The sequence below is a fragment of the Apteryx mantelli genome, chromosome 27 (assembly GCF_036417845.1).
Source record: "Apteryx mantelli isolate bAptMan1 chromosome 27, bAptMan1.hap1, whole genome shotgun sequence".
Classification (NCBI taxonomy): Eukaryota; Metazoa; Chordata; class Aves; order Apterygiformes; family Apterygidae; genus Apteryx; species Apteryx mantelli.
In genome coordinates this window covers 7,578,125-7,596,365 of record NC_090004.1, presented here as the reverse complement: position 1 = coordinate 7,596,365, position 18,241 = coordinate 7,578,125, and the positions used below count along the sequence as shown (strand labels likewise).

Genomic DNA, 18,241 nt, shown 5'->3' with positions numbered 1-18,241 from the left:
GTCTCCTCCTCCGAGGCCCTGTCGGGATCGCCCAGGAAGGACCTGCAGCGGAGGCTCCCTCGCCACCGCGGGAACAGCCGGGGGTCCTGCCGCCACCGGCACCCGCAGGAATGGGCCGATACTGCATCCCCAGGGCTGGCCCATCCTGGGGACGCGCTTCATCCGCCGGACGCGCTTGAACCGAGATCCCTTCTGGGGCTTTTGCTTGTTTTCCAATCTCCCTAGACACCCCGGGATGCATCTGCCGCTCATGCAAAGGCTAAACCTTGGTTGCATCCTGGCGAACGCCAGACGTTAATTATTTCCCCGGCGGTTTGCCAAGAGTAAATAGCAATTGCAGCCCGGGAAGGTCCCTGCGCCTGGGACGCGCTGCCCAGAGCTCCGTCCGTGACGCAGCAACGCCCGGGACGGTCGTGGGAGCCGCTGCCTGCGCCGCCCTCCTTCCGCCTCCGCCTGCCTCCGGTCTTGTCCATTCTTGGAAATGGAAATTCAAATGCTTTTACGCTTATCAATTACACACTCCGACTTCTTCTGATGCCTGGTGTAAGCTTTATGATAGAACAAATTTAAAAAGTGTTGCATTGTACCCTCCAGCCGTATGGAAATTGTAATTATAAGGCTGAACACTTCGGTTAAGCAGAGAAGGTGATTTTCTCCGTTAGGCAAAACGCACATGCGCGCCCCGTAGACGCCACGCTCTCCTTCGGGATAATTCTCCCTTGGTACGAGCTGCGCCGTGGCTGTTTTTCCTCTCGGTTTGGCTCCGGCCTGGCTTTTTCAAAGGCTCCTGAGCAGCGAACGCCCATCCTCCCCCGGCCGGGCGCACATTGTTCGAATTAGTGTCTAAATGAAAGGATATTGTTGGTTCCTGTATGGAGATAATAAGCTCTGGTAGCAGAGGGAATTTCACCCATGCAGAGAGAATTTGCCGCGCGGTTCCTGCCAGAAGAGCCGAGGCTCCGCTGGCCTCTCGCCGGGATCCATTTCTCTGTGACCCAAACAAGTTAATGGAAACGCACCCGCCAGGAAGCGGGAGTTTATCTAGGAATGCCACTGTAATTGCTGAAAGCCCTCGTTTCCGACATCGAAAAAGTGCTACCTTTCCCCGGCCCGGCCTGGGCCTGCAACGCGGTGCCGGCTGGAGGGCACCTGCATGCCGGGGCGGCGTGCTGCCGCTTCGCCCCAGCCCCGCGCGCCTGCCGTGAGAGTGCTGCTGTTCCGAAACGCTCCTGGGATTTTACGGTTTTGCTCTTTCTTTCCATCCCCCGGTGCCTTTTCTCGCTACTTAGTTCAAATTATGTCCCTCCCTCTCCCGTGGAAAAGGAGAGAAAGAGGAAGGAAGAATAACCCAGCCCTACAATTTCCCACTTTCATTAAAAAGCAGGGAATTTTGACCATAATGAAAACTTCCATTTCGGTCAGAGAGGCATCGTCCATTGAAAAGGGCCTTTTTTCCTGGAGAGAACCTGGCCAGCTCTAACCCCCACACAGGTAATTCATTACAGTATAATGGAGTTGTCACGCTGCTGATTTCTGCCTTCAGAGGGCAATTAAAAAGCAGCCAACCTTTCCTGGGGCAAGCGAGGTTAAACTCCGCAGGCCCGGCCCTGCCTGATGCACATTTTCCGTCCGTGCTTCTCGCTCTCTGATCCCATGAAAGGATCCCGTGGAAACGGGATGTTCTATTTCTCAGCTCACTGGCTCTCCTTGATGATTTCCCTTAACCGGTGCTCCAAGGAGAGCCACAAAAAGCGTCTCTTTGGGGAGCAGCTGATCCCTGAGAGCCTGAAAATCTTCCTGCAGCCTCTGACACACGTTTGTCCTTTGGTGGCTTCAAGCAGGGGTGACGTGGGGTCGGGCGCAGCCCTGCGGAGCTTTGCTTTCGACTCCTCCGTGCTTATCTGAACTTGAAACTCAAAGCAAAAGCCAGGGCGTGGATCCATCCTGGACCAGGATGGGGAACAGGTTCAGCCGAGCCTGTGCCCGGCTCCCAGGGGCTGCTGCTTGTTTCCTCCCGGGGTCGCTGTGCTCCTCTCGGCCCCGGCGGGGCGATTCCCGGATGGACTGGGGTGGCAGGAGAGCCCACTCGACCCGCGAATTCATCCGGTGCAAGTGCCGCCCGCGACAGACCCAGACCACAAAAGCCAGCCCGGCTGCAGAGCCAGCGCTGCCGTCTCAAACCCTGGAAGCGAGGCGACCGAACGCGCCGGCGCCCTTGCGCAGCGCCTGGTGCTCGCGCGGCCGCGGGGCGATGCGGTTCCCGTCTGGGGCCGCCTGCGCGGTGCTGTGCTTCCGCCTCGCAAGGCTGAGCTGTAAATCCCGGCTGCCCCTGAGCTGCGGGAGGAGAGGCGGCCACTTTTGGCGCAGCGAGGGCTTATAAACCAGCCCCGCGCGGCCTTGAAGGACTTAAAACCTGCTCTTAAAACTGCGGGAGCTTTCCTGCCTCCTGCTAGGAGACAAGCCGAGCAATTTCCAGCGCACGGCGCTGACTGCCTGCTGACAAGCAGCTCGGATCGGCTGGGGAAGGCTGGTCTCTGCCCAGCGTCTCCCTCTCCGGCCCCAGGGCCGCGGGTATCGAGGCTGGGGAGCACCATCGCTGAGGCTGGGGATGCAGCCCCAAATATGAGAGAGGGAAGGCTGAGAAGGCAAAAACACCCAAACAAAAAAACTGAGAAGTGTTTCGTACTTGTTGGTGCTGGTGGCTTTACGGACGAACAGACAGGTTGCGTTAACTGGGCTGTAGCTGACGGCAGCGCGGGGATGGCGTTGGCCGGGGTGGCAGAGCCGCTGCCCGGCACCGGGGCGGCGGGTGCCCGCGGGACCCAACTCGCTCCTGGGGCACTGCTGCAGCCTGCGCTGGCCAGAGTAACGTCCCCGCGTGTGAACCTCTGCGCGCTGCTCTCCCGCCTGGCTGCAACGTGCAGAGTTGTTTAATTTCACCCTGGCCATTTTAATTTTTCCAGTCCATCCAGGCTGTTTTGCTCTGCTTGAATTTTAACAGATGTTTTGACTTGTTATAGGTGAAGGGGAAACTGCAAAAGAAAAAAAAAAGCACCAAGTGTTTTTTGATTTGAGCTGGTTCAAAGCTCTCTAGTGGAGCAGCTTCCACATCAGAATATTCTGATTTTATGCAAACAAAACATTTAATCTCACTGAATGCCGCATAATACAAATCCTTCTGGTTAGAGTCTATTGCAGTTATTAATCAAAACAGTTCGGCTGAAACTAAGCCTTTTATCAATGTTGTGATAAAGGGATGAATTAAAGCATTTATGGAATGTATCAGATTTGTTTTCAAGACTGAAATACTGATTTCAATTTCAGTCCTGAAGTTTTCTGTGTGATGAGATCCAAATGTTGAACCCCCTCTATTTCAGCAAAAGCGTGCATCAGTTAAGGGACTGCCGGGAAGTGTGTTGTCACGAACGCTTCATTTGTAAGATGTGTATGAAACGGGAGCAGAAGGGCAGTACCGTTTTCATAACAAGGTTTGTGCCTTGGTGTATAGCATTCTGGAGAGCAGCAAGAGCAGATGACGGCGTCCTGCCCCGGGTGACGCGTGCCGGTCTGCTGCAGCCATTGGCAGCGTACGTGCTGCTACAGCAGTTAGTCTTTTGGTAGCGCGGTGTGAACCTTCCTCCACGGAGCCTCACTGCCCGGAGTCGCTCATTTGGCTTGAAATACTCACAAAGTTTTGGCGAGGGCAAAAGCAACAGCGGCTCCCGAATACATTTACACTGACTCAGCCGATCTGACAGTGCGTGGATTTATCTGCAAAACTGCTGCCTTTGGAGCACAAATATTCCAGCCTGGAGATTTACCCGTTAGAGGGCACCAGAGCCAGAGCCAGACCCATGCGATCAGCCTGGAGCTGCCATCGGCACCCTGCGCTCCCACCACCCCGAGCCTTCCCGCGGGGCCAGCGCCCTCGGTGGGTCTCGTAGCTGTGACACAGCCCTAAAACAAGGCAAAATTCGGCGCTATAGGCTTCTTTCATCCCTGGAGAGTTAAATGCCTTCATTGTGCCAGGCCCAAGAGCCCGAGTTCAGCGACAAGAGCTCTTCCCTCGCTGCCCCGAGGGGAACCGCGGAGGTTTTCCTCCGTCCGGGCTCGTCCCCGTCGCGGGTGAGCCGTGGGACGCCCTCCCGCCCCAGCTGCTTCACCACTATTTTCCTCTTCCTCTTTGGCTCACAGTCACCAAAACACCAGTGACTCGCTGCTCTCTGCAAGGATTACTTGTGCGTTATTGAACTTCCTGCGCATTGAGATCATAATCCAGAGGCACAGCAGCATTTATTATTTTATTTGCATGTTGAGAGCCCTCCTGGATTGAATGTACCCCATTTCATGGGCGGTGAGAAGCCGAGTAGCCGGGTCTGGCTTGGACGGGAGACAGCCAGGGAATGTATGGTGCTTGGGCACAGGCCAAGGATTTCATGCTCGAACATTGGCAAATGCTCGACTGTAGAAATCAAATGATGGAAAGATTTCATTTAGTCCCACTGCCTTGGCTCAGCTGATGGACAGTGATGAAAGAAAAAAATATGTTCTTAAATGTACGTACTGATTTTCATCCCCAAATCCGTACAGACAGACAAATCCACTCGCTGCTGAAATTCAGCCGCTTCTGAGCTATGGGGTGGTAGCTGGCATACACGGGAAATCGGAAACGTGTCGAGCAGGCGCTAACCGGGGCCGGGCGGGCAGCGGGCAGCGGTCGCTCTGGCAGCGATGACAGCGAGCGGTTTCTCTCCCGCATGAACTTCAGGGATGAGTTCTCCTGTGGCGCCATAACCCAGTTTAGGGGAGCTGTGTCACCCCGCACGTGGGACAGCACAGGAGGGACCAGCCCAGCCTGGTGCTGCTTGCCCCGAGCTGGTGCAAACCATGGAGCAATAGCGCCGGGAATGAATCGGGATCGGACAAAATTAGGTGGACAAAAATAAGGAAAGCAGCTCTGCTTTTCGTATTTGTAGCTGGACTCAGCTTGTCTGCCCTGAAAGTCAGTCACCGACGTAAACTCATGACCGCAAAGCCCCACCGCTCCGCGGCCCCCACGGGGATGGCACGAAAGGCGCCAAACGGGGGAACCCAGCCACGGCCTGGCTGTGTGTGGGTGGATTTTGCCACAGACTGGTTTCTGCTCCCAGCCAAAGGCTCTTTTATGGAGAAAAGGTCTGGATCACAGCTTCAGACCCACCTGCGCTGGGATTTTGAGGGCACTGGTGTCCGAGCCAAGCCGTACGCGGAGCGGGTGCAAGCTCCGCGCAGGTCGGAGCGCGCCGCGTGCTCTCCAAGGAGCAACCAGAGCGTTTTTACATGAATTTACTTTCTTTCCTGCCCACGAAGGCCTTTCCCAGCTGTTCCCGAGGAACAGGATCGGAAGGGGCGGCGGGATTGGGGGTGCCCCCGCCCAGCCGGTTCCCGCGGGCCGCGGCCGAGCCCCTCGGCGGGAAGGGAAGCGCAGCGGGTGCTGGAGCCGTCGCGGCTCCCCGCGCCCCGAAGTGGCGACGGGCCGAGGCGACGGCAGGAGCGCGGCGGCCTCCCGCCCCGCCGCCGAGCGCCAGCGAGCGCCGGTTCCTCCCACTTCCTTTCAATTTCCCAAACAATTTCCTAATCAGACCTTTCTGTCTGGATTTTATTAGTGATTCACAGGCCAAGAGGAAATGGTGATTTTGGGGTCCTGGTCTAATGGAAGGGGAGGAGTCGGTATCAATATTCCCCTTTTGTAGCTAAGCAGCCGATAAACCACAGAGGAAGCGTCTAAAGGACACCAGCTTCGCTCTCCTGGCACAGAGCGGCTCCCTGAGTCACGACAAATCCCTTTTTTGTGAGTTATGAAAGCCAAGAGGGTTTGGGAGCGAGATGAAGGAGGCTCTTCTCCCTGGATAAGGTCATACCAGAAAGGGGGGGTCTCTCCTGGCGCCGGGTCCGGGGGAGCCGGCTTTCCCAGCCGTCCCGCAGACGGGACTGGGATGGGGACGGGGACAGGGCACCCGGCGTGGGGACCGGGGGGATGCCAACCCCTGCGCCGGCTCCCCGGCCCCGTCCTCCTCCGCCGCCACCCGATCCCGGCCCTTCACGGAGGGATCCTAAGCCTGGATCCCTGCAGGCCCTGACCCCATGCCATGTGGAAATCGCCTGGCCTCCCTGGAATTCCTGGCTTCCGTGAAATCCAATCTGGCTGCAGATTCTTGGCATTTTTCATCAAATATAGCGCATCTGTCACTGCCTTTGATTCTGATTGAAACATAATTTGTTTTACAGGTAGGGGCCAGGGCGGCAGCAGGCGGAGGTGGGAGCAGGCTGCCGGGGCTCGGGGCACAGGGGTGGCGTGAAGTGTGGCTGGCCGGCTCCAGGTCCCTCTTTCCTCCTTTTTCTCCTCTTTTAATGGCACTTTCCCTGCCGCAGGCTCGGAGGGAAGAGGATGCTGCTCATGCGGGTGCTGCAGGCGACACGCAGCCCACGGGCCTGGGGAAACGGTTGGGATCTATGAAAATAAGAGCATAGTTTTTAAGTTTTTTGAGGCCAAGAGGACAAACCCTTCACTAACATCCTTCTCCTCCCTCCATCCTAAACACCCCAGCGGCCGCCGTGCCCGTGGGGCCATATCTCTGCTCCGCCCCAGGGCTCAGTGCTGCAAGCCCGACGGCTCCCAGCCCTTCACCTTGCGCATTTGCTTCGGGGCCTCCAAATGCTCCCGGTCCTGCGAAATCTCGGCTGTTCCCGGTGCCGCTGGGCACGAAAACCCGCCAAGCCGCGGGAACGCCGAGCGCTCAGAGCCCGCGGGAACGCCGAGCCGGCGGGCAGCGCGGCAGCTGCTCGCCCCGGCCCAGCGGCACGTCCCGCCCGGCCCCGCGAGGGTTTTTGGCTTTTGGGGGCTGCAAAGCGGCTGCGCGCCCTGACCAGCCGGGGGCCGCCCGCCCCCCCGCGTATTTACTCGAATGTGTTTACAATTACACAAAATGTCAAGCTGTCTGCGGCCGCGCAGCCGGGCCGAGTCAGGCGCGGGGCAGCGCGGGGTTGGAGGTCAGGACGTTGTTTACTTTAATTTCTCTGAGAGCTTTTTGGGAGATTTCCCCCCTCTGTTATTAAACTCAGATGAGCCGCTGGGGAGGTTAGGTCGCATGTGGTTCAGGGCGCTTTTTTCATCTGTAATTTCTTTTTTTTTTATGTGCAACGTTGCGCTTTTAACTCTTTCGGGGCGGTTTCCTGGGGCCCGTCTCCACGCCACGGGAAAGCGCCCGCGGGCCGGCGGCAGGGCAGGTGCCGGCAACCCGCGGCCGGGCCAGTGCCGGGAGCCGGCGGCGGCGATTCCCGGGGTGCGCGTGGCCCCGGGGTGGCTCCGGCGGCCCCGTTCCCGCGGGCCCCCACGGGGGCAGCCAGCCCCTAACCGGTCCCGCATGTGGGCGGCTTTGAACTCCCCCATCGCTCCTTCCTGGCAGCGAAGGTTCGGCCGCGTCTCGTGACACCGGGGCCTACGTCAGGCGGGCGCGGGGGCCGCTCTCGAGGGCGTCTTCTGGGACCAATTTGGTTCAAAGCCCGGGCACAGTGCAGCGGCTGGGGGGAGCGCGGCATATGAGAAGCAGGTGGCAGCGCGGCGAGAGGGGGAGCCGGGGCCCGCGGGCCGCAGGTCCGGCTCCCCGGCTCCCACCGCCACCGCTCGGCTCGGGAAAGCGGCGCCGCGTCCAACCGCTCCGGCCGCGGCGCCTGCTGCCGCAGCCATCAAGTCTGGCGCGGTTGGGGCTCGGCCCTGGGAAGCCTCTGTCAAATGCAAAGAGGCGGCTGGCTTCGTGCTGTCTGGGTGCGCGTCTGGGGTCGAGGGAAAGGTTGGGTTTGCAGTGCAGTTGGGTTGTTTTCATTGCAAACAGCAAATCTGCTCTGGTCTCAGTCAGCTCTAGCTAATCGCTGGGGTCGGGGGGCGCTTGGCTGAACCATGAGCCGCACCGTTTTGAAACAAAACAACCCAAACCAAACAGATAACTGCAAACTCCCCGCCTGGCTCTCTCCATGGATCCGGGACTAGCCCCACTCGCAGAGCTGTCAGCATTTGGGGAGGAAACACCCAAAACGCTCAGGAGGCTGCAGCGAGCGTGAGCGGGGCCGGGCCAGCCCACAGCGCGCCTGCTGCAGGCCTGGTCGCGCTGGCGCTACCGGCCCCGCGGCGAGGGGGAAAGCGAGAGGAACGAGCACCGCTGCCGCCCGGCGAGCAAAACGCCAGGCTTGCAGCTGAACTGCTGTTTCCCTGTGCTTGGATCTGCCGAAATCCAAACTGAGAAGAAACCATCACTTTCCAAAGTGTCCCCCGTGCATAACCAGGAGCAGAAGGTCCCAAACCGAGGACACTTTCGCCCTTGCTCTATGAGCAATATGTTGCTTTGCATTTAATTCTGGCCCCAGGTGGAAGCTAAACACAAGGCAGCACTAGCAAGCACAGAGCTCAAAAGCAGAGCAGAGCAGGGCAGAGCAAAGCCAAGGTTATCGTTTGCCCAAATTTTTTTTCTTTACTGCCCATTCACAGAAGTGTCCGAGTTGGATTCTTGCTTCCTTCTGTGATGAGCATTATTATTACTTTCCTTTAATCTCATGCCGAGTGCTGCTGCCCGCGCTGTGCCCGTGCCATGGTCCCTGCCTGCGCCACGGGGCCGTCTCGGGGCAGGAGCAGCGCGGAGCCAGCAGACGTTAGCTAGTGGCCTGCTAGACAGATGGAAAGTTAAAGAACTTATTTATTGCTTATTGCAGCCGTCATTGCACTATTCCGAACCTCCGCAGCACCACGGAGCAACAGGGAACGGGATCAATGAGCAATGAGACCCACAGGTGCCGGCCGGGGCTCGTGTGCCGCTCGTGGTGCCCTGGCGCCGCTTGCGGTGCCCGCGCCGTGCCGGCGTCCCTGCCCTGCGCCACAAAGCCGCTTTATCCCCCCAGCGCTCGTGGTGCCGCATGTGACCCCGCTCTCCCAGCCCAGCGCTCCTGGGAGCCCTTTGATGTTGCTGCGCCTTTTCGTTTCAGAGCTCGCAGGCACCCGCTCTCCACGCGAGGGATAAAGGTCCCTTTGAGAGCGGGGTCCCGCTGCGCCCGCGGCCCCGCGGGGAGCAGGCACAGGGAGACGGGAGCCCTGGCAGTCAGGGAGCTCCGGAGGCCGCCGGACAGATGGGGCAGGGGCCGGGAAGGAGGCGCCGTGTCCGAAGTGCAGCCGCCCCTGCCCTGCTCCGAGGGGGTCGCACACGCGTGTGCATGTGCTGCGCCGGGACCGGCCCGGCTGGGGCTGTGCAGAGTCCCCATGGGGGCTGTGCAGGGTCCCCACGGGGGCTGCACGTTGCAGGGACGCTCCGGCCCCGCAGACCCTTTCCCCCTGCCGAGGCTGCAGCATCTCTCCCCGTTCTCCCCTGCCGTAGCAGATATCCCCTATTAACGCAGCTGTTTCCCCCCATCCTCAATGCCGGGCAAGCACAAGAGCAATTCTCCCTCCCTGATTTTCCCCGGGAAGCCATGGACGGACCAGGGGTGCAGCAGACGGACACCCATCCCTGCGGGTCCTGCTGGCTCCACACGGCTCGTGGGACCCCAGGGGTCCCCAGGTTTGCTGTTCCCCGCCGATGCCGCCGGTCCCCGGCCAGGCATCCGCTCCCGCCTGGCAAACACCGGCGTGCTGCCCGGCGCCTGCATCCCAGAGGATCTTTTGGCATTTGCAGGGAGACCGGCCGTGCCGCGGGGGGACGTGGCGGGCGCCGACGGGCCCCCAGGCCACCTCGTGGGAAGGCGGGAGCGCCGGCGGGCCGTGGGCCTGCGGCCGCCGCGCCGTCGGAAGTGTGCAGCGCATGACGCTTTCCTGCTGCCCTGCAAGGGACCATTTCCGTCCGCGGCGGCCGGGCTGCGGCGGCGGCAGGAGGTGCGGCCCCGGCGCTCTGCCTCCCACGCCCCGGCTCCGGCGGTGAGTGCGTGCTGCACGGGGGCGTCCGCATCCCGCGGGGGCCGCGGAGAGGGGCCGAGGGCCGGGCTGCAGCTGGCCGCGGGGCCGGCGCAGGCTGGGGAGGGCAGGCGGGTGCCACATTTGGCTCCCTCTGATGGAGGCTGCTCGTTTCGCTCGCTGACAGCAGCAGCCTTGCAAAGATCAGAGAGAAACCGCTTGTGTCCCCGCACGGCGCGGACACCTGAACCCCCCCCGCGTTTGCCGTGTGTGTGCGTGTGTGTGCGTGTGTGTGCATGCACACATGCTCTGGTGGCTCCGGTCTCCCTGGCTGCCGCTGCCGGAGGCCGCTGCACACCGGGGGTTTGCGGTGGTCCAGCGTCGGGCTGTGCTGGCACCGGCACGCAGCGCACGCAGGCAGCGCAGGGCACGGGCTGCACAGCAGGGCTCGCTCCCTGCCTGGGCTGCGGCCGGGAATTTTGCAGTCTCACAGTCCTGATTGCATCTGTGCGACTGTCCTCCCTTCCCCTGCAGGCATTACTGCGTGCGTTAGGGTCCTTCCCCTGCTGGGTTTTTTTCCTCTTGCATTTTCTTCATCCAGTTAGGGAGCTGAGCATTGGCACGGCTGCGGGCATTGGCACGGCTGCGGGCAGAGGGAATGACCACTGCTCCTTCCCCCGGCCCCAAGCCAGGACCGTGGGAAGGGGCCTGGGGGCTCTGCAGCCACCCCTAAAGGCAGGACAGTCCATCTCCAAAGAGGGATCTGGTTTTAATCCTTCAATGTGCAGTTTCTGGAGGGCTTTTCTCCTGAACCTGACCTGGTGGCAGGAGGATCCCTCTATGCTCTCAGACAGGACCCACGAGGTCAGGTGGGTCCTGGTGGATCTGGCATATCCCATGGCCAAAATCCACCAAGCTGTGTCTGAGCTGCTGCCCAGCCCTGGGTCCCCAGGGCACAGCCACTGGGAACACCCCAGGTCCAAGCAAACAGTGCTCGGGTCCCTGATTTACCAAGCAATGCCCATGATTCATAGCAAATCTTATTGCTGTTGGAGAAGCAGCTTCTTCCAAACGATCCTCTGCAGGCATGGAATTAGTTGCATCCCCCCCAAGCGCGGCTGCGGCTGGGGAGAGCGCGTCGGCGGCGTGCCTGCTCCCCGCAATGCCCGTAACGATCGCAGAGAGGAAGCCACAAAAGCTTGGTTTCACAAGGAGTGGAGAAATGGTGGAGGGTGACTGCCCAAGCCCGGGCTCCTCGCTTTTGCATCAGATGAGAGTTTGCCCCAGGAAGATTTGGGGTTTCCAGCCTGGGGGCATGCTGAGAGCAGCAGCAAAACACCCAGGGAAAGGGAAGAGCCCTTCTGCCTCCAGCAGCTGGGGTTCGGCTTGGCCCGTGACTTGGGTTCTTCAGCATTAAAGAAAGGCAAAAAAAGTAAGAGAATGTTTTATCTTGCCATAGCTCAACAGCCAGCTCTGGTCATGCCAGCCGGCAAACCCGCGTGCCTCCTCACGGCCTTGGAGGCCTGGCTGGCCCCGACTCGGGGAAGATCTTCCTCTGCATCTGTCACATCTCGGTGTCTCTTTTGCAGACAGGAGGCCGGGAGGATGTTTGCAGTTTGCCAGCCCGACATCGCCTTGAACGCCCCCTTCCACGAGGGCCAGCGAGACCCCACGCTGGGCACAGCCTTCCTGGGGGACGGGGAGCACAGGCAAGACACCAATTTCAACTTTGTGGCGGGGGTGTACGACCGCAATGAGAACTGGAGCCAGCCGGCGCCCGGGACCCGCATGGAGGAAAGCTCCAGCCGGAGCGAAAACATGACAAATCCGTCCGATAATCTGCTGTTATTAATGCAGAGACAGATGGTTCAGGGCAGGCTTAGGGATGCCGCCCAAAGCCTGAAAGGAGACCAAGCGCGTCTCCGCGCGGATGTGCGGAGCCCCCCCGAGGGAGCGGAGGTCGGTGGGCCGGGGGATGAGAAAGCGGCTGTGGAGGACACCGCCAAGGAGTGCAGGAAGCCCCTGAGCTCCCCCGCGGAGGACAACGGCTACGCCAGCAGCTCCCTCAGCATCGACAGCCCTGACAGCGTCTCTGGGAGCGCCTGGGAGCCTCCCGCCGCTGCCCACATCCAGAAGAGCCCAGCAGAGCCTGGAGTGGCCGACCCCGAGACAGAGACCTCCCCTGACACAGACACCCTCTTCCCAGCGCTGGCGGAGGCCTTCCAGCACATCCAGGACAAGGAGAGGTTCAAGGAGCAGGAGAAGGAGAAGCACCACATCCAGCTGGTGATGTATCGGCGTTTGGCGCTGCTGCGCTGGATCCACAGCCTCCAGCAGAAGGTCGTGGACCAGCAGAACCGGCTGCAGGAGAGCTTCGACACCATCCTGGACAACCGCAAGGAGCTCATCCGCTACATCCAGCAAGGCCTGGCGTGCCCCGGTGCCCCGGACCGCCCCGGGCTGTGAGCCCCACAGCCCTGCGCTGCCCCGTCCCACTTGTCTCTTCTGGGATTCACGCCGCTCCCCTCTCTCAGCTGCAAGGAGCTTCTCCCAGCACTCGCCCTCCGCGATGGGGCCTGGGGCCATGTTTTGCTCCAGAGGCTTTCAAAAGACGTGAGCTGCGGGCTCCCATGGGCTCTGCCCATCCTGGTTTCCATGAAGCATGAAGATACCATGCAGCAGATGCCACCCAGAGATTCCATGGGCTCCAGCAGCACAAGGTCCTTCCAACGTTACAGGACCCTTTTCAATGACTTTTCATCTCAACTTCTCCGACACTTCCTTTTCCACCCAGCTGCTGATGAGCAAGTACCAGCTGTTTGGCTACTGTGCCGACCAGCCACAGCTCGAGGTCCTCTGCACTGTGTCCTGCTAGGTCTAGGGGCTTGTGCAACACCAGGCTGGGGACCTCGATACACTGAGATTTGCTGAGTCTGTGATGCTGGGACTCATCTTTTAAATCTACTTTAGGGTCCTTCGTTTGAGCATTTAAAAGTAGGAGTTCATTTCATCACTTTACTGTAGCTCTGCAGCTTCAGGAGAGATGGTCTAGGAAAACACGTCCCCAGGCTGGAGCATGGGCAAGGAAGGCCTGGGACGTCCCCCAGCTGCTCCTGGGCAGCGGTCGGACACGGCCAGGGCACTGCCGAGGCCACCAACTTAATTAGAGCACTTTTAAAAATTTCCTTCTTCTCCCACTTCCCTCTTCTCTCCTGCTGCTACCAGTAACCATCCCGCAAACACCTGACTGGAGGAGGGGGAAATGTCTGGGAGAATCCACATGAAGCTGAAACTCTTCCCTGGTCCCAGTCTTCAAAGGCCCGAGCGGGGGCCAGCGCCTTGCGATGGGGTCCGGCGGCAGTGGCCTCGCTCAGCTGAGCGCCACGTGCTCGGGGACGGCACTCGCAGCTGCGTGCGAGGCGCTCGCCGCGTGAAGGTCCATCCGGCCTTGATTCGGCCAAGCTTTTGCGCGTACCCCTGAGGTCTTGCCGACGTGGCAAAGCGTTTCGGCACGTGCTCAAACGCAAGGGGCGGCTCCCGCTCGCTCGATGACCTACACGATATCCGTTCATATGCATGCGTACGTGTGACAACCCAGCGACTTTTGAAACTTGCTCGTGTTTTCTGTCTGAACGAGGTGTCCTATATTGTTCGTCGGGACCCACTCTAGCACACTGCCTAATTAAGCACGTTGAAAAGCTTTGCGGGTAAGACCTGAATTAATGCGTTAGGTCCAAAGAGAGAATCATACTTAAAACTGACCTCAGAACGCTTGAAAATAAATTTAAGTATCCACTGATTCAAACCCAATATTTATTTTTTAGATTCAGTATCAGAGCGGATTTGATTTAGATCTTCTGTTTTTCACAGCCAGCGTGTGCATATGGGTATCCGTCCTTTGCGGAACGTGCTTTAACACGGTGCATGACCAGGAAGCTGCTCTCAAAGTTGTGCTGTTTGTGTTTGTATTAATTTATCATCGAAAGGAAGGAGAATATTTTTTTCTAATCTATGTTTTACCCAGAGAGGATTGCTAGCAGCAATCGAAAAGGACATGCTGTGTTTATTTGCTGCATTTTCGTACGTGTTAATCTGATACATGTTCTATTTATGTCGCTGATGAACTGCAGAAGGAGGAGGAGGAGTGTGGTTAGCTTTCAGCCTAGCTCTCAGCATGGTCTGGGTTACAGTCCCAGCTTTACCCCGAATTTCTGTGTGAAGTCAGGCACTGGTTTAGTTTCTTGTCTGCAAAATGAGGATGATGAGAGATTGCAAAGTCACGGTCAAGACTGCCGGCGAGGCTCCTTCCGGACGAGCTGCTGCACACCTGCGGCGGGGGCCGGAGGGGCCTGGGCAAGGAGGGTCCGGGAGCCGCGTCCGGCTGGAGCGGACGCAGCGGACACGGCGAAGGCTGCCGGGGGCACTGCGCGGTGCGGCGCGGCGCCCGCCAGCGGGGCCGGATCACAGGCTGCCAGCGACCACTAGATGCTACTGCAATACAAATAAATACCCGCCGCAAAGCCCCGCGAGTGCCAGCACGGCCCGGGCTGCCCCGCGCCGCCGGGCCCGTCCCACAGCAGGCGAACCCTGCTCCAGGCCGGCCGCTGCTGCCCTGGGGAGCTCTGTAAAACCCCGCTTTGGAAAAGGGCATTTTGGGGGCAAAGGGTGCGTTCGCCTCACGAGGAGCCGGCGTGGGTCTCCTCCGCACCCGGAGCGAATTTGCCCTTTTAGTGCAGGCGCGATGCTCGGGTCCCGCTGCTGCTCTCTCGCGCTGCCGGCTCCGTCGCACTCTCTCTAAAGGCCTTTTTGCTTTAAAAACCCGTGGCTCGGACTGCCCCCGTGGACTCCCCGTGGGGAGCCGTGGCGGGGGGATCCGTGGCCGCCTTTGCCATCCTCCCCGGCCGCCCCGGCCCGCGCGCAGGAGGCAGCTGCAGGCAGATGGGGCCGGCAGATAAAAACACCTGAGCATTGACCTAAAGGTGACTTTGCCTCCGGCCTCGCAGAGATTAAATAGAGATGAAAAAAAGAAGCTGCAGCAGCCTTTGAACCTTCCTTCACCTTTCCCCCCCCCCCTTTCCTGCTTCTCCTTCGCAGCCTCTGAATCTGTGGGAATTCGGAGACGCGATAGCCCCTCTCCAAACACACAGGCCGGCTGCATTAGCAATTCATAAGGGGAAGGCTCAGGCAGAGCCGCCGGGTTTTTCTATCCTTGTTTTCACCACGCAGTGGGGGCCACGAGGAATTCTGTGCCTAATCCGCTGCCGGTTCGTTAGGGTGTGCATATGCGCGCTGGCGTTATTTGTGCGAGGAAGGCACGTTTTGCACCGCGGCTCGCGCAGATTAGGGCAACCTGAGACCTCGCGCCGCCTGCTCTCCTTACCCGGCGGAGAGACGGAGCGATTCTCTGTTTATCTTGGTCAAATGCTTTACACAAATAATTATTTCCAAGGTAAATATTGTGAAAATCCAGATTATTTGCTCAAGAAATGAAAGAATAACTGCGGGGGCACATCAAAGTGGTGGATCTGCCCCGTAAGCAACGGGCTTCCTCCTCGATTATTGGGAGTCCTCGTGCTTATGCCCCGAGAGCTGGTTTCAGATGGCCAGGTTTGATTTGCAAAATCAACTTCATACAGAGTTTTTCCACCCCCGTCTCCAATAACCAAATGAGATTTGTGAATTAATTAAAAATCCTACCAACTGCAGGAGGAAAAAACAAGAGAGAAGCAAAAGCCTCCGACCTGGCGATTGCTCCCTTTTCCCTGGGGGGAGAGGGACGATGCTCCCGCGTTTTCAGAGCTGCGTGTGCAGCGCCGGCCCCTGCACGCCGGCCCGCAGCCTCCTCCAGCCCCGGCGATTTCCAAGCGTTGGTAAATACTGGGCTGGAGTCCGGTTTTTCTCACGTAATGCCGAGCCGCTGCGGCTTCGAGGCAGGGGACAGACGGAGCCTCCCGCGGGGCTCAGCGCAGGCCCCTCTGCGGGGCTGGGAGCCGCTGCCGGCCTCGGTCGCATGCCACTACCTCCCCGGCACGCGGGGAAAAAGCAGCCGCGGCCCGCGGGCCATGCGATCTTGAATTTCCATGGGCGGCAGACAGGGCCCTTTGTTTTTAAGGTCTCCTCTGGAAGTTTTATCGTTATTATTATATTAAATCCCTGTAACACTGGACTGATTTTACTGCACAAAGCAAGATTTGGCAAACGTTGCCCTTCTTTGAAAGCATTAGGAAAAAAAAATCAAGTATTTATGAAGGTTTGTAGGGAAATATTTTACCTTGTAATTTGAATCCGTTCTAACTATTTCCAGTATTTTGTGGGTTTAAAAAAGTCTTTAAAAATAAAATCAAATGATGTGATAACTGAGGCCATGAAAGTACAAAAGAAAATTAATCGTCTTGGGCCATTAACATCCAGCAAGCCAGACTGGGGCGTATTTAAAACCTCTTGCAGCTTGTTTCCACTCTGAAAAGTGACTCTAAAAGTGGCCTCGTGGGATCCCCCCGTTTATCGCGTCTCGGAGACTTGCAGAGCTCACGTGTTCCGTTTACAGTGGAAAAAAGGTCTTTCCTCTGCCCCGGCTTTGCCCGTCAGGGCTGCCCCTGCCTTGTGTGCTTGGGATGGGCTGGGAATGATGCACCGAACCATCTCCCAGGGCTCACTGGGATGCTCGGAGCATGCGGGAACCTGCCTGCAGGGATGCTCGGGACATGCATGAACCTTCCCGCGGGGCTGCCCGGCGTCCGCCTGCAGCGAGGGATCCCGCCGAGCCGGCGAGATGCTCCCAGCCCTTATAGGATCCATATGTGACTCCGTGCTGGAAGCACCTGCCGCTGCCTGGGAGGTCTGCGGGGCCGGCGGGCGTCGGGGCGGCCAAGAGCCTTTTCCCCGTGGCCCCTTATCTGTGGCTGAGCCGCCCCAGTCTTGCAGCCCCGGCCCCACGGCGGAGCCGAGCTGGGGCCCACTGCGCTTCCAGGGCGTTTTTAAGAATTTTAAGAAAAAAAAAAATAGGCATTTGCAGCACCCCAGCACACGCGCGGAGGCCCGGGCGCGCACGGCCGGAGCCGGCCACGCGGAGACGCGGCGCTCCCCGGCACCATTCCCACTCCCGCCGCTCGGCGTGCCGCTCCTCGTCTCCCTAATTCGGGTGTTTCTTTTTCCGGAGCTGTTTCCCACTTGCCTTTTCCAGCAGCACCGCGATGGGTGAGATGCTGAGTGCTCGACTGTGCCGTAGTATCTGATGAAAACACTGTTTGAGACGGCCTTCTTTAATGATTCCCTTTGAAATGTTGTTGCTTCCGCACATCCCCCTTCGGGGTAGAATATTAAGCAAGAGCAACTCGGCTGGAAATTCAGATTGTTTTCGTGTCTGTTTTCATTTACATTTTAATGATAGAGAAATCTTATAAATCAGGCTATTTGCAGCATGGCTCCTGAAAAGAGAAGGGGGAAAAAAATCAGCTCCAGCAATCTCACCTTTGCCCCCCGCAAACTCCAGCGGGAGCTGGGAATTACCGACTTTGTGAGCGAAAACGCTATTTGCCCCCTTTCTTGCTCGGTCTCTGCCCGGACAGAAGTGCTGCGATTCGGCAGAAATCGGGCTTGGCCGAAGCCGCAGCCAAGGCGCTGGCCTGCACCGCGGCCTGGGCAGCGATGGAAGTGCAAGTCACGAGCTGCGCAGGCCTCAGCCGGTCGAGCGGCAGCTCTGCATCGTCGCTGCCCGGGCGGCGCGGCGGGAGGCGGCGGGAGGCTCCTGCCTTTTCCGTGCTGAGACCCGACCCGAAATGCCGGCTGTAAACCACCCCGGCTCGGCTGCGTTCGGAGACTGTGCAGAATGCAACCCCCCGCCGAAACCAGGCCCCCGAGCCCCGGCGCTCGGCGAAACGGGAACTTTTTAAAAATTCATGAAAGCGAAGAGCACAAAGACGAACGGAGCGAAGCCGCTAGCGCCGGGCCGGGTCTGTTTGGTGTTGATACCGCGCAGAGTTAAGCCGCGCTGGGCTTTCTTGTGGCCGGAGGGGACGGAGAGGGCTCCCGGCGGAGCGGCCCCGGCCCGGCGCTGCCGACGCTGAGCTGGGATTGATAACCCGGCGCGGGGGGGGGGGGGGGCGATGCTGCTCCGGGCCGAAAAGCCGGCGCTTATCCCCGTGATAGCAGCCAAGGCAGAACTGCAGGCCTTGGGGGTAAAAAAGGCTTAAAAGCCCATCCTTCATGCGGCAGGCAGCTGAGACGGCGCGGGGGGCGCGGGAGCGTGCAGGGGCCGGCGGCGACACACTCATCCCCCGCGCTGCCGCCAGCCGGGCACCAGCAAACGCCTTGGAAACCTGCTAGGATTTT

General features: G+C 59.3%; 1 protein-coding gene across 1 annotated transcript; it reads left to right on the top strand.

The window, feature by feature from the left end:
- The first annotated feature begins 9,873 nt into the window (after positions 1-9,873).
- C27H1orf216 (chromosome 27 C1orf216 homolog) lies at positions 9,874-13,709 on the top strand. The gene is made up of 2 exons (XM_067311399.1): positions 9,874-9,934; positions 11,500-13,709. Exon 2 carries the CDS (start codon positions 11,516-11,518, stop codon positions 12,374-12,376), a length of 861 nt encoding a protein of 286 aa, XP_067167500.1. The 5' UTR covers positions 9,874-9,934; positions 11,500-11,515; the 3' UTR covers positions 12,377-13,709.
- Positions 13,710-18,241: the final 4,532 nt, after the last annotated feature.